The sequence below is a fragment of the Clarias gariepinus genome, chromosome 3 (genome assembly GCF_024256425.1).
Source record: "Clarias gariepinus isolate MV-2021 ecotype Netherlands chromosome 3, CGAR_prim_01v2, whole genome shotgun sequence".
Taxonomy (NCBI): Eukaryota; Metazoa; Chordata; class Actinopteri; order Siluriformes; family Clariidae; genus Clarias; species Clarias gariepinus.
Genome location: NC_071102.1, coordinates 21,620,778 through 21,636,869, shown reverse-complemented (window position 1 = coordinate 21,636,869; position 16,092 = coordinate 21,620,778). Strand labels below are relative to the sequence as shown.

The 16,092-nt window shown below is 39.1% G+C and overlaps 1 protein-coding gene across 1 annotated transcript in view; it reads right to left on the bottom strand.

The window, feature by feature from the left end:
- Nucleotides 1-15,869, bottom strand: part of angpt1 (angiopoietin 1) — a 66,132-nt gene extending 50,263 nt beyond the window's left edge. Inside the window, exon 1 of the mRNA XM_053493007.1 lies at nucleotides 14,938-15,869. Within this exon, the coding sequence (XP_053348982.1) occupies nucleotides 14,938-15,321 (384 nt within the window). The 5' untranslated portion in view covers nucleotides 15,322-15,869. The remainder of the gene's footprint in view (nucleotides 1-14,937) is intronic.
- Nucleotides 15,870-16,092: the final 223 nt, after the last annotated feature.

Genomic DNA, 16,092 nt, shown 5'->3' with positions numbered 1-16,092 from the left:
GGTGCAGGGTTGGACGTAACTCATGCTGGGTGTTCATGCTGAGCAGGCTGTTTTTTCGTCAGCTCTTGTTTTGTGAGATCCTAGAAGGCTGTTTTGTGAGGGCTTATAAAACTTGCTCAGGGCCTGTGACTGACAATGTGTAGATGAGGATTAGTGGAGTAACACTTAAGCCGGGCCTGAAGTTAACCTTTACGACCTGGATCCCACGGGCCAGTTCCTGGGCATTCCGTCGAACTCACTAAGCCCTCAAACACGCATTAGTTTCTCGCTCTACCATAAAACGCTAGTCTTAACGTCTGCTGGTCTCAATCCATTTCTTTATTGTTAATTAATTAATTTAATTTAATGTGAGTCCATGTAAACACATGTACTGTGATGCATGTACTTTACCATTATTGTCTACTGAATGGTTCAACATGTGGTTTCTGGTGTGTGATTGCAATTGCCTTAACTCATAGGTGGCACAGAATGAGATGATAATTCAAGAGCTCAACCGCAGAATCCACAACCCAACTGGCAGATACAGCAAGCAAAAACATTAACGACATCACCGTCTTGATTAAATTTATGACATTTCCCAGCTCTTTTCCACAAAGGGGGAATTTCTATATGCAAAACAAAAACCAACCCAACCATCTCGCACAAGTGCAAACATTCGAACAGATGCGAGTCATGAGGCAGATTCAGGTGGTCCACGATTCCATCAAACAACATTTTGAAAATGGTTAAGATGAAGGAACAAACATTTAATTCAGCAGCCTGGTTTGCTTACTTTTAAAATTAGAAGTAAAACAAATAAGGATAATGGTTCTATTTGGGTAAATTCCTGTACTAGGGGAGTAAAAATAAAGCTGGGGGAAAAAAAAAAGTACAACAGTATTTAATCTAAATACATCTCATTTGCATGCGTGACAAGCTTAGGTAAGCATCAATGTCAATATCTGACCTAGTTAGCATTCCAGACCAAATAAAATCCAAACATTTCTTTGATTCTCTGGCTTCCTGATTGCTTGTCAATCCTGTGTGGCCTGTGGTTTGCAAAAAAAAAAAAAGGGCCAGATGTGCCTACCCCTCAGGACCTAAAACCTTGTGATTTGTCACTGCAAAACATGATAAATCCAATTTTCATTTTAATCTAATAATAAAAAAAACAAAGTTATCTAAAACTAAACAGCCTTTGTAGTTAAGCTGTCCTCCTTTTGGAAGCTTTGAACTTTTATTTTTGCCAAAATGCAACACTGAGTGACCACATTTTCTACCAAAACCCAATGTCTCCAATAAGAAAAACTGCATTGTGAACTGGCAATCACATCCCTTCTTTTGGTCATGTGATTGGCAAAGTAAAACTACCGACTGGGAAATATTTGGAGCTGCCATGGCATGCATGAACTAAATGCATTTGATGGACATTTGTAGACTCTGTTCACCAAAAAAAAGGACATTACCTCTCAAATGACTGCTGTTGGAGCTTCCCCAGTAGTCATGGACTTCTATTGTAAGACACTGTCATAAACTATAAAAGTAAAACTGAATCTAGTCGAGGAAAGGATGATGTTACATTGTTAAGTTTTGGTATTTTTTACATTTTCCTTATGATCTCTAAATCTTTGAACAATGTTTAGATACATTCATCATGAACATGTCTCAGCAATATTGGGCTCAAGTAGATTATTAATTCGGGTCTGCTGAAAGTCCTGAAATGCCTTAATTTCTCAACCTTCTGTTAGTGATCATGACTGACTGCATCACTTTGTGATGGTGGGTTTGTTCTACAGCTCTCACTGGATTGACCAACAACTCTTGTAGCCATTTCTGAACAACAGCAGATTTCCAGATTAGTTCAAATTATTGTACAGTATATACAAGTTATTGGAAGGTGTAGCCACTTTGCCAAGGTCTGTAGGGAGACCCAAAATGTCACCTTCAGCTGAGAGAAACAACCAAGGAACCAGCCAGTCACAGGTCTACCATGAACATGAACTGGTGTCGCTGCCTATCATCAAAGGGGGAGGTCACATCACCATGGGTTGACAGGCTGGCATTGTAGAAAGAAATCTTTGTGATGGTGGTCATGCTTCGAGGCTGCTTTGCTGCTAGTAGGACTGGTGCATTGAACAAAGTAAATGGAACAATAAAGAAGGATGACCTCTGAGTTCTTCAGCATGTTCTTAAATCATTAGATTATGATCACTGTATGATTAGATATGATTATGATTAAAACTTCAAGTGTTGAGTGTTCCAACAAGTTGTGAAATGAATAAAGCACATCAACTTTAAGTCTTTGGCGCTTCAAACCCATGAATAATTTGTTGACTGTGGTATAAAGTTCGGTATGTCCCAAGAAACCACCACATTTATTTGAACAACACTAATTCTGCCAAGAGTGGTCAAATTTCCAACCAGAATTCTACTAGAAGCTTGATGATGGATCTCACAAGTATCTTTTATACAGAAAGCCAAATAATAGGTGTGCTCTATGTATATTTCTGACCCTGTATATATACATTTAAATTGTTGATGTCAGAAAACCCCAAATAAATTAAACATTATGCTCCAATTCCAGGGGGTTTCTTCTATTAAAGATGCATGTTACATAATCTTTCTGCCATCACAAAAGACTAGTTAAAAAAAAATTTGCAAGACCAACATTGCCATAACGCTCTTATTTATAAAGAGTGAACAGTATGTAAACTTCGGACCACAACTGTATAACTAAAAATGTCTTGTGTGTGACAAAACTCAAAACACGTTCCCTTGTTCCGAATTGTTAGCAGTATGACTAACTACAAAAATAATCAAACCATGAGATCTTTTATAGTAACTTTATGCCACATTTATTGATATGAAATTGCATATTTGCATAAACACAACTGCAGTCTGATTTATCAATTTTGATTGATATAGGAAATGAACTTGTAGTGTTTTGCTAAATAATGCAAAAATCACACTGATATAAACAAACAGTTTGGACATATTTTGGCACGTGTACCAAACATACATATAACAATCCCATAAATCAATCTCGTAACTTTTTATTAGATTAGGTTTTTTTTTATTTACTAGACATTACAACACTTGCATGCTTACCTTCATTCTTATATTTTGCAATAATCAAGAATCCAAAACAAATTGTTTTGTGTTAAAAAAGAACAGCTTAACACTTTGTCACAATCTTAGTGCTGTCGAAAATAAAATGACAATTTAGATCATTTTAATCAAGGAGTAACAAATGAAAACAGGATTGAACCCTAGTCATGGACATTAAAATGATAAATTTGATATCCATCCTGACATATCTAATCTCTAAACATCATTGTTTCTAAAGCTTATATGATGATGTTATACAGGACAAATTCCACAGCTGAGAATACAAAATCCAGGCATGTAAACTCACATGACATGACTAACGACGACACTATTAGAGCTATTAGAGAAATGCAATATTCAGTCTTTAAATGCCGTCATCATCAGAACTTTACTTTTGTAAAATAAGATTAAATTACTTTATAAGATGCACGGCATTAAAAAATGTAGAGGTATGAAATAAATTTGATAATTATATTATTAGATTATTATCAATAAACCAACTCCTTTGTTTAATTCAAAAGCAACAACCTTTCCATGTAATATCGAACTACTTTAAGGAACACAGGATGGGCCAGATTTGTGCTGAATAAAATAAAATACTGCAAGATGCATAGTAAAGTAAATAGCTTTTTTTTTTTTTATTTCCTGTATGTAAAAAAAGGGAACTTCTTTAAAACGTTAAAGGAACACGAATAAATGTTTACTTTGACTCAATACCCTTTTCTCAGAAATGAGAGAACCGAATCCAAAGGAAATGTTTACTTTTCCTTTTTATTTTGGTAGTGTGAGGAGCACTTCTGCTTGTTATTCTTATCAATATTGTCTATGTGGAGCTTTAGAGCTCGTCTAGACAGGGATTTGGATTGCTAATATATATCAGTATGAGGATGTTTAATTGGAGTTCCTGCGAGCAATATCAATTTGGAATGTGCTGAATGTTAAAAAAAAACACGAGCTGAAATCTTTGACATACAAAACATTTCTTGTGCACAGCTCAAACATTTTTTTTACAGTACGATAGCAAAACAGTACACAGAAGTGTTTACTCCGTGAGTCGAGCTGGATGCGGCCTATCATGTAAAATCACACTGACAGTAGACTAATATTTTGCAGACCAGATTGAATGACTGTATATTTGTTCAAATCCTCCAGTTTCAAACACTCTTTAAAGCCCCCTTATATCTGAGCATGACAGACTGTTGTTCTGTGAATTAGTGCGATTAATTGCCGTGCGTCTAGACGTGTGGGACAGGAAATGCTATCACCCATCCAAGGCAATGCGGAGGCAAAACAACAAACAAAACCAACTGGAAACCCGCCTGACCTTCTCGCCGGTCTACTTCTTTCTTTCTATACGTTTTTCACTTTAAAGTAAAATGTGGAGACATTGTGAGTGCAAAAGATGCCAGCCGGGCGTCTGTCAGTTCAAATTAAAGGCTTGAGCGCTTTGGAAAAAGATGCTACTTTCTAGCCAGCACAGCATTATATGCTTTAATGTATGCATATCCAGTTTATACTAACTATACATTCATTATAAACTTGCCACTTGTTCTCTCCCATCAGCCAGCTGACCAAATGTTTTATCACTGCTGATCACAGAGCAGTCCGATGCACTCGGACGAAAGCATCTGCACTACTATGACATCATACAGTATACCCTCACAGTTGTCTAATGTCACCGGAGACTTTTTTAGAGACCCGTCCAGCAAAATGATTTAATTTCAGAATATCTTCTTCTATCATGTGACACACAAAACACATCTGATTTTCTATTGATGCTTAAATTATTTAATAATCAAACACAGTGCAATGTACTGTACTGTTCATTACAAGCAGAAACCACTCATCAGGTCTGTTGTGGACCATTAGCTTCTTCTTCTTTTCATCTTTCTTTTTTTCTCTCTCCCAAACAGCAAATGATCACGTCAACAGTCTCTTACATCAGACTTTGGCTATGTTTGCCTCATCCCAAACAGTGCTGGAGGATGAAGCATGCATTACTCTTTCCCTGGGTCTGGATAAAGCCTTCTGAAGTTGCAGACCTTGCTGACAGGCATGTTCATCAAACCGGAAAGCAGAATAGAGCACCGAAAGAGAACGTTTGGAAACTGTTTATGTAGGGAGGGTTTGTAACATAAACAGTAAAATGTATGTAAAACAGTAAAGGGTCATCGTCAGTGGGCCGAGATCGGTCTGAACAGTCGTGATGAACTGACAGATACGGAATCACTAAAGCTTTGTGGTGTCACCGGCTGAATCTTTTGGAATAAACTTCCCACTACGGATATCCAGAAGAAATCCTAAATCAAGCGAATACATTTTGCTTAGCTAGCGAACACCAGGCTGTAACGGTTCTTTTCGGTCACTTCATTGCTTTTTCTGGAGACCAGTTCTTTTTTAAACTGGACTACATCAACAGATGTTTATGTTCAGTTATTAACGATGCAGCTGCAGCCAAGCACTACAAAGACTAGTGCGCAGATTCCAGTAGCCCTTCGTCACAATTTATGACGTATATGTTCTCGAGGTGGTAGCAGATGCAGAGCGAGACAGAGAGACAGAGAGAGAGAGAAAGTGCTGGCAAAACAGATCGCGCACAAAGCCAGACTCACTAACCTTTGGATGATACAAGACTGCCTAAAAGTAAATATTAAGCTTATTAAAGCTTCAAAAGCACCAGATCTTTTCAGTAGATGTTTCCTTTTGAAATACTTAATAAATCCAGAGTACATCGCCAGAACATTTAAATTTAGAAAAGAACTTTAAAAAAAAAAAAAAAAAGGTTGCAAATGCCACCAGTCCTGAAAGTTCTTGGAGCGCTTACATTACCAAATTCCACTTTGTAGGGAATAAAAAAAAATAATAAAAAAAAACACCACATAAAAACATGTAGGGGATAATGTGCTGGGAAACGAAATCCACAATCCAGCCTATGCTTGGAATTTATAGCGAAAAGAAAATATTATGAATTTTTCCAGTTTGGTTTTTGCCAAAATTTAAACAAATCCACGGCAGTAAGTAAGCATTATGTCACTTTTTTCCCCATGTTTTCTGCTTTATTTATGCACTTTGCTATTCTTTCATGTAAAACAAGCAGAACTTCAAGTAATAACTATTTAGATGTTGACCTGCGTCTCAAAATAAAGAACATAACAATAAAGTGTGAGTCCGTATAAAATTGTTTCTTTTTTCTTTTTTCTTTTTTTCCATGAACATTTTGTTCTTTAGTAGGGTCTCTCTGATGTTGGTGTCACCATTGCTGTGTCCTTCTGTGCACTCGACCGGTGTTTATTTTTGCTTTTGCAGAATGAGAGTGTGATGGATGGGTCTATACACACAGTGACAAATAGACAGGAGATCAAATGAGCTGAAGCAGCCCAGCAACAATAGGTTCCTCGACTACAGTTTGCGGGGAAAAAAAAAAGCTGGAATGCTTTCGGTATTATACGGTACTGCCATAACACATGGTATAACTATAGTTTAAGTTGATGTGAAAAAAACACATGCTTTTATAGAAGATGGAGGATTATAATATATTGGAAGGAAGGAAACAAGATAAACTCAGGGATAAGAACAAGACAGCAGAAGATATAAAGAGGGCTAGAAGTAAGAAATGAATGATTGAGCAATAAAATGTTAGAGACCTACAGGCAAACAGAATTGCAGCTCACAAATCCTCTAAAAGAAACTGCCAAAAAGAAACACCTTTGGTCTTCAAATTACACCATGCTCTCCCTTTCTTCTGCTATATAAGATTGTTTAAATACTTCTGACGGGAAGTTGACCTTGCACCGGACACTGTGCAGAGATCTATTCACTCATATACAGTAGACACTCCTCTCTGCGTCCGGGTGTGTGGGAAATGCATTAGCCCTAAAATCCTCGTGTTCCGTCTGTATTATCAGGAGGAATGCACAGCAAAATGTACAATTTAAAGGCTGTCCTATGAAGGCTGACACCTGTGCTCTTTTTTCATGCACGTGGTTCATTGGGTTATATAACACAAGGTCTTAATGAATGGGTAGCTTTTCATTTCGACTCATCTCAGGATCACTTTTCCCAGCAGACGTTTTCTGCTTTTTTGTAAATCCGAGGTCACCACTTACCTCTGCTGCCAGGAGCAGATCATTACTATAAAGAGCCCCCTTCACAGCGGCAATTCAGGCCAAATTACCAACAGTTGCAGCCTGTTTGAAGCCGCAGTTATTCTTCCCCACCGATAGCAAAATGTGGCTTGACCTTTGTCACCAACCATTACCGCCAAGCACGCTCTTTGTGCCGAATAAGAGGAGGTGTGAGAGCCACTTTTCCATCGACAATTATCTCCAGTTGGTGCTCCCGCCGTACCCGTTGTGCCATGTGGAATGTGAGAAGTTTGGACAAGAGCCCAGACGTGTCGAACATAATGTTGGCTAGGAATTGAGAGATGTGCTATACGGTTGGGGTAATGAAGGAAGGGGTTTAGTTATAGGCTTAAAAAAGGAGCGATCTTTGATTTGTAGTTATTTTTAGACATTCAGGCAGGTCTCCGTACAGTATGTGCACCAAAAAAAAAAAAAAGAATTATAATTAAACTTATACAGTATATAAATCCATCTAGGAAACTCTGTAGTCCAACCAGGGCCCGTGGAGGCCAATAGTGAACATTGATTCCCATTTTGTATGACTGTAATATATGTTCTCCAGTCTACATTCACACGCTACGGGCAATTTCAGGAACACCAGTTAGCCTGATCTGCATAGAGAACCTGGAGATAACCCACCATGCACTGAGAGAACATACAAACTCCATGCACACAGACCTGATGTGGAAGTCGAACTCAGAACCTGGAGATACAAGGCCTCAATGCTGTGGCCTTGCATCTTCAGGTCCTGAGTTTGATTCCTGTGTCGGGTTCTGTGTCCATTAAATATATATATATATATATATATATATATATATATATATATATAATGGACACAGATATATATATATATATATATATATATATATATATATATATATATATATATATTCTCAGACACACTCTGAAAATAGTTTAGTAAAATATGTGACCTTTAAGATGCTAAGCAAATCACTTTTCTGACTTTATCAATAATGATACTCAACTCAACAACAGGTGAGTGAGAACTTGAGAGTTCTTGCATCGATCATCATTAATAATGTAACTGTCGCTGCTATAGACTCATAGCATCATAGGCACAATAGCACAGGGACACAAAAACAGCAGTGACAGGAACATTATTTATTTTCATTTAAACTCTACCCCCTTTCTTTTAGTGAAGCATTGGATGTATTAGGTATTTTCATCTAGAACTTGTCTAACTGTTGGAACTATATTTACTACATTACCTAGAAGTATGGCAGGTGAATGAGGTGATCAAAATACATTACAGGGCACCACAAAACTCCTCTATATACAGTAAATCTAATTCTAGAAGCACACAAAACTTCCTCACATTTATATACTTCATCAAGCGAGAACGAAGATGCCTGCCAGACAGTTTTAATGTGTGAAAAGAAAACACCCCAGCTCATAACTGAAATCTCTGGGCCTAGGAAGTTTTGTTGATGGCGCCAACATATATGATTCATCACCAGAGACGTTATCAGGAAAGGATAAAGACTTTGGCTAAATTGTTGTCCCTCCCAGAAATTCCCAAGTAGTCTCTTAGCTTCCATACTCTATATTAGTGTACAACTTTAAGTTATGTGTGTTAGTTGTTGCTTTTTAACCTAGTTAATTAGAAAGGAATTTGAAATTTCTGAGCTTAAGTATAGAAGTATAAGTATAGAAAAGCTTGGGATTAAAGGTGGCACAGTGGCTTAGTGATTAGCACTGTCGCATTGCACCTCCAGGGTCTGGGTTCGATTCCCATCTTGGGGTCTGTGTGCATCCCAAATTACCTGTAGTCTGAAAATGTTGACTGAAGGGAATAAAATGGGAATAAACACAATTATCACAATTGGCCTCCATGTTCCCTAGTTGGACTACAGAGGTTCCTGGACAGATGGATGGATGGAATTATGATAAATCACTAAAACAATGCAGTATTAGACATTTACACTTACTGTACATGCTCATCCCGATGTTGTCCTCCCTTCTCCTTTACTAACCCGTCATATGTCTTCCCATAGCAAGATTATATTTCTGCTCATTATTTATCTGCCTGGCCTGAGAGCCTGGTCACTCCCTTTCATCTGAAATGTGAGGTTTTGATGTAAACTTGTGGAAAAGTCCAAGAGATATGGAATCATAGACACCGTAAAACAACGTCCTGCTGAAACCTTTGGCCTGAATTCGAGTGTAGGCAGATGAAGTTTGAGTCTGTGTGCCGAACATCTGCATGAGCCTATCCCCGCTGGGAAACGGCTCCAGAGCAGCGGACTAGAGCTGACTCCGTACAGTGCTTTTAAATATACGACGTTATTATATGTGACAGACGGTGCCACTGCTGATAAAGGAGAGAAAACACATATAAAAGAAACACGCACAAACACCTTGGAAGGCTTTTAGTGAGCTTATAATCAGATTGATATTAAAGGGTGGAAGGAGGTCACGTCAGAGCTCGAACTTTTAAGCAATGCTTGTTGCTGACAGAGGTTAAATGAAGGTCAAATCATCGTCATTTTTGACACCTCCTGAAATCATTTCATCAGTACAGAAGAACATTGCCAGGGTTTGCAACACTGTTGACCAGGAGCCCAGTCACCGTCTGAAGGAGCTGCCCGAACTCTACACTGCGATTACACGAGTTTAAACCCGCTATTATATGATTTATGAAAACATCAATTCAAACATCTTGCGTTTATCCATCTATAATGTCAAATGATCTGAAAAAAATGTGTGTGTGTGTGTGAGATACATAAGCATGTTAATCTTTCATAAGGTTCCTCTCCAGCCCAAATAGGCTAAAGGCTACGCAATCAAATCGAAAAGCCTCGTTCAAGTCCAAATCCGGAGTGATTTAGTGTCTAAACAATATCCTTTGTTTCAGAACAAAGTGCTGAACTGTTTAGGATGGTCTCATCGATCCGTGTCACTGGGAATTACAACATTTATTGTTGCAAAGCTGTTATTTATGAGAACGTTAGATAAAAATCTATAACTATCCCTTTTGTTCTTAACACATGTCTCAACAGAAAGAAGAAAAAAAGATAATAAATGAATATCCTCTGATGATGCGGGAACGCCAAAAACACTGCAAAACTCACGCTACTTTCAACAGACATTCTGGTGAGAGATACAAGAGATAAATGAAAGTTGACTTCCGCAAATGTTACTCTGAAATTCTGAAAAGAAAAGAATGCACACTAGCAAGTAATTTATTTATAAGTGATAGAAGATATTTAGCTGCAAGAGTGCCTGTGGCTCGTGCGTGAGGACCTGGAAAAACTCTGAGATATTGAATTACAGAGCAGAGCTTTAGGTCCTTGCTTGACCTTAGGAAGAAGAAAAAAAAAAAAAAAACTTAAAATGATATGCAATTTTTTCTTTGTCTTTGTAAAAAGACTGGCCTGGCTTTCAACTTACAAGTGTTTACTATAAATGCTCCATTTTTTTTCCCATGAAAAATGATAAATACATAAGACCCCGGGTTTGATTTTTTTTTCTTCATGCATTAAGAAAATGTCATAGCTACAGATTTATTTTCTTAGCTTTTCCCCCGACACACTAAGTACAGGGATCTGTTTTACTTTCACCTTCTGTGGGGATTGAACGTGAAGCACAGGCACAATTCACTGCTTCTGTGATGAATGTGCCACTATTCTGGTTCCTTTAAAAAACAGGAAGGAAGAGCACTTGAGTCTCATGAGCGTCTGACAGCTCTGCCCCGCTCGGTTTTGTTAGCTTTGGCCAGCACAATCAGCAAAAACAAACTTTCATGCAAAGGAAGTCACCCCGAAAATAGCTTGGTCCAACTTCGGCTTTTTAAGCCATGCTGTGTGGCCTCCGGAGCATCGAGGAAAGAGTGAGAAGGACTTGATGAAGGAGAACCGGGAGACGACATTTGTCTAGCTTCGGGATTAACCTCTTGTCTTTGCACTAGCAGCCGTTGCCTGCGTCCAGGGAGAAGCCGGACGGTGTGGATTTTACATGGTCAGGGTTCAAATTGATGTATTTAAATCAAGAGCTCAAAGTGCGACGCTTTCCCTCTTTTCCTAAACAGGCTTCTCCGAAATGTTTTCTCTGACGACAGATTGGAAAAGATCTATCATTTACACTCCCCCAAGGACTTCCACATGTCCTCGTGGCCTTTACTCTCGCCGAACCGCAGTCCGAGCCAAGCTTCAGTGTCTCACTGAATACTTTTAGTTTTAGATAAACTTCAACTGGACTTGTTTGCTTCAAAGGCCAAACTTACTTCATGTTCTCGCTTTTACTTTTAAGATAATCAAATCTGATCACAAATCAAACATCCACAAAAAGAGGGAGAGAGTATAAACGTCTGGGAGGTTAGAGGGAATATACTGCAGTGTGCCATCTCTATAATAGGCTAGTTTCCTGTACTAAGTTGCAGAAGATTGTTTAATCCACAAAAGATCTCTTTAAATCTCAGGCCATTCCCTCTGTTTAAGTAATCCCTGAACAAACAGAAGCCGGATTCGACTGGGCCACGTTATCAGGATCGTCTTCTACCCCCAACGTGACAGAATTCCACAGAGTAAGTGATGTGCTCAGTTCTGATGGTCAGTCCCATCCTTCCCTCCCTTCCACATCAGACCACAGACAGTCGGCTATCTTCTACCTTTCATCAGAGTAGAGACGGAGTGGCATTAGAACCACCTCGGTCCTTCGCTGAGAGTCAGGGCGTCCATGATTAAGATAGATAGAGCGGCCTGGAACACTTAATCTTGTGTGATTAAGCACGTTGTCTAAAATATGTTAAGTGCATCCTCATGTTCCACTCGTGTAATTAGTATCGAATTAGCGGGAGCGGGGTTCAGCTCACTCCTAATGCAACATGTAGTTGTTGTGAAATTGCTCTCATTAAACAGTTCTCGGAGAACTGAGTTTACGCTTGAAGAAACAAAGATGCAAATGAGTATATGACCGAATAACTCTGAGCATAACATTAAACACTGAGCAAGCAAATAAATAAATCTTTCCAAAGTGCTAAAATAATTCATTTAGCTTAAAAAACCAAACCAAATCCTTGAGCTTAACAGTGAAATTATTCCATCTGCAGCTGCAGATAAAGACATGAAGGCATTTAGGTTTGGTGTGGGTGTGTTTTAAGCCAGCGGTGTGTACTGTAGAATGAAAAATGGTAAAGATCGTTGTGTCTCAGCCTCCATCAATAAGGAGGTATTATAGCGTTAGCGTTCCTGCCTGGAGCTCTTACACTCCTACATCTGAAGTAAAGTCTCTTATTAGTATAGAGTCAAAGTCGTAGTCACTTAGTCTGATAAGGACTAATGGAAGCCTCCAATCTATCTGAAATGTGCTTTAAACTCTGCTCATGCTGTATGTTTTAGAGATAAGGGCGGAATAAATAACGGATGATATGAATTCCCTTAAAATATATTGTATCAAATCAAATAATATACGAAATATGATATTACAATATTATTCCACTGGACATTTATAGTGTGCAAAAGAAAAAAATGCAAATTCACTGAATGTAGTTAAAATGAAGCAGGAGCTTTTAACAAGACTTAAGGATTTAAGGGATTTTAGATGACATTGTCGTTAATCATCATGTCACACACGCTGCACTCAGCTTCTGCTTCTGCTTCTGCTCAGCTTCAAATCAGAAGATTAAAACAACAACATCAGAATGCCTACATTATAGAGTCATTGACTGCTTCACCCCCGAACATCTACTGCTGCTCCTACAGTACAGTACGTTTCAGTGTTTACACATTCCCCCTAATATATACACGACGTATAGATGCACTACCACTGAACCGAACTGCTGAGATTATAAACCTACGGCTTCAGGGAAAGATAATGATAGCTGATAATGTTAAGGGCAATTAATCATAGGATCAACAAACACAACATTCTCTCATATGCCTGTGTGTCTTGAGAGCAACAGTGGGTGTGTTATTCATACTAACACATTGGGTTGCTTTTTTATAAGCCATAAATGGTCTGTGATTTGGAAATAAATAAAAAATAAAGACCTGACTGGGGGATAAAGATAAGTACAAATAAATTGAAATAAATTAATAAGTAAAAAATGTATAATAATAGTATTTAATTTTTTCTTTTTGGGATTTGTCCTTTTTATCTTAGGGGTCGCTACATTGGATTATTTCATCCTCAAGATCTTTCACAGGTGTTACTCCAGTTTTCTAACCGGGCTTGGGAGCCTGTAGCGCCGGGGTTGTATGGGGCATAGGGTTAATGGTCTTGCCTAAGGACCCACCAGTGGAAACCAGGCAGTAGGGGGGCTCAAACCCCTGACCCTCCAATTAGCAACCCGCAGTCTCGACCACCTGAACCAACGCTGCCCTGTATTATTGTTATTAGATAGATAGATAGATGGACAGACAGACAGACAGACAGACAGACAGATAGACAGACAGACAGACAGACAGATAGATAGATAGATAGATAGATAGATAGATAGATAGAAATTTTATTCATCCTGAAGGAAATTTCCAACATCCAGTAGCGAGAATAGTAACCTAATAAACAACAAACCTGCAGCTGCAATTACAGATCGTCAACCATGTATAGTGTGGTAAGAATAAAAAGGAAAAAAGATCTAGGGTATAACATATATGTATATAAAATTATATATATCAGAATATATAAAGAGAATAAATTGATTGATTAATTAATATGTTGGGTGTATGAGGACACATATTAGTTGATAAATTACAGAAAATGTATTATTATTATTATTATTATTATTATGTTGCTGTTGTTGTTGTATTTTATGGTTGTTTAAAGGTATTAAAAGTATGGTCTATTTTAATTAAAGAAATAATTATCCCTCAACTGTTGAGTTGGCATGCCACCAAAAAACTTTAAACATGACCAGAGCTGTACTTCTACTTAGACTGATGTAGAAATCATTCCAAAAGTCACGCTTATTAAAATAATCATTATTTAAACATAATTGAGACAATTGTTTGATGCTGTAAATGGTCACACTATTTAAGCATTTGTATTGAGTTTGTTTAGTGTGTTGGATCCTAGGCATATATTAACATTCATATATTTTTTTTTATATTCATTAATATTTATATAAGCAACTATGTCCACTATGATTAATTGGATGAGTGTAACATTCATGAAGCAGTGACTCAGCTTAAGATGAAAGCAGCTCTTTTCTCTAAGCGCTTGCGATGCTCTCCTTGACCTCATGTATTTAGAGAAACTGTATACAAATAGTTTCCTGGGTGACTGACCAAGCAACAGACTTGCAACGTGTGGAGTCCACCTAGACATCTGTGAAATCAGGCACTAGTCAAGCGAATCAGTCCACATGGAGCGGATGCAAGCGCAGTAGTATATGTATAAATCAACAGTCTGACAGTTTGAATTCATGACACAACTGCTGTTTTAAAAATAATTGATTACAATGCGTGTCATAGCATGGGACAAGATTTATTCTCCTAGCAGGGAGACGTCTATTAACACTGCTTAACAGTTCAAAGCATAAGAGATGGTCCCGCTGCATCGAATGCAAAGAAGGATCTGTGGACAGATGACTTACTTGAGCAACTGTTTGCACTAAAATCTCTATTTCTGAGAACCACAGTTTGCAGAAGGATTTCCTTTCCCAAAATAGCTTCTGGGAATCATGCAACTGTTTCTATGTGCGACAAAGTGGTAACTCATTGTGCGGTTTAATCTGAGATCAGGTGTTGTTAAGACAGCTTTACTGTACCTTCTGTAACCACTGTGTGTAGTTCTCCATGATGTGCTCCAGCTGTTGAATCTTCTGGTTGGAGTAGTCAGGTTCAGGTGGAGGAGCATCCCTCTGAAGGGAGTTGGCGTTTTGCTGAGTGCCTGCTTTCGTCTCGCGGCAGGACACACCTGCGTTCCCGTCGCCTTCTGGGAGGATGAAGGTGTAGGTACATTGGCCATGCTGCAGTTTGTGGTACCGGCGACTGGAAGAACCTCCTGCACTGCTGCCCGTGCTGCTGGCCCTCCCAGAGGAGCTGCGTGATCCCTCATCTGCTGTCTTTTTCTGCTCACCCACAGCGCAACTGGCCACCACCAGCAGAGCCGCTAAACACAGGGAGCGATAGGCGACTGTCCACCAGAGCATGTCAGCACCAGGGAATGCAGAGCTAGATGTCAAGCAGATCTTGGAATGGTTTATCTTGTTGCTTTCACTAGTCTGGAATCAGAAGTGTGTTTGCATGTCCAGCGGTTCAAGATATGCAGTGGGACCTCCTTGGGAAAGAACATGTCGAGATCATTGCTCGTCTGGTTGTATCCTTACACTTTTAAAGTGTAGAACGTTTGTCCCCCGGTGTATCCTCTTGTAGAAAAAAAAACTGCGTCTTGTGCAAAGTTTTGTGCACGTGGTAGTACGCATTGACAGCTGTTACATAGACACTGCGTGGTGGAGGATCTGAAGCCAGGCGTCCATAAAGAGATGCAGAGTATGAACTGTGTCCTCTGACCTCCCCTGGTGCTCTCTCTCTCTCTCTCTCTCACTCGTTCTCCTGTTCTTCTAACTCAGTTGTGTCTGTGACCAAGCGACTGTGCAGGATTCTTTGCTTTAGACTTCTAGCATGCTCTGTGCCTGCCCCTCAGAGTGACTGGAAAGGAATGTGTGTGCGTGCATGTTTGTATGTGTGTGTGTGTGTCTCTCTCTCTCTCTCTCTCTCTGAGTGAGTAAGGGAAAGACAGAGAGGGAGAGAGTGAAAGGGAGAACGAGGCAGAGTAGGACCCCAAGCACAGAGGATGTTCTCAAAGTATAAGGATCATTTTACAAGCTCTCTGACCCTGGGCTTTTGTGGTGGCCCTGCCTCCAGTTCATGGCCTGCTGTGGCTTCCCGTGCACTCCACCACACACACCGCACACACACTG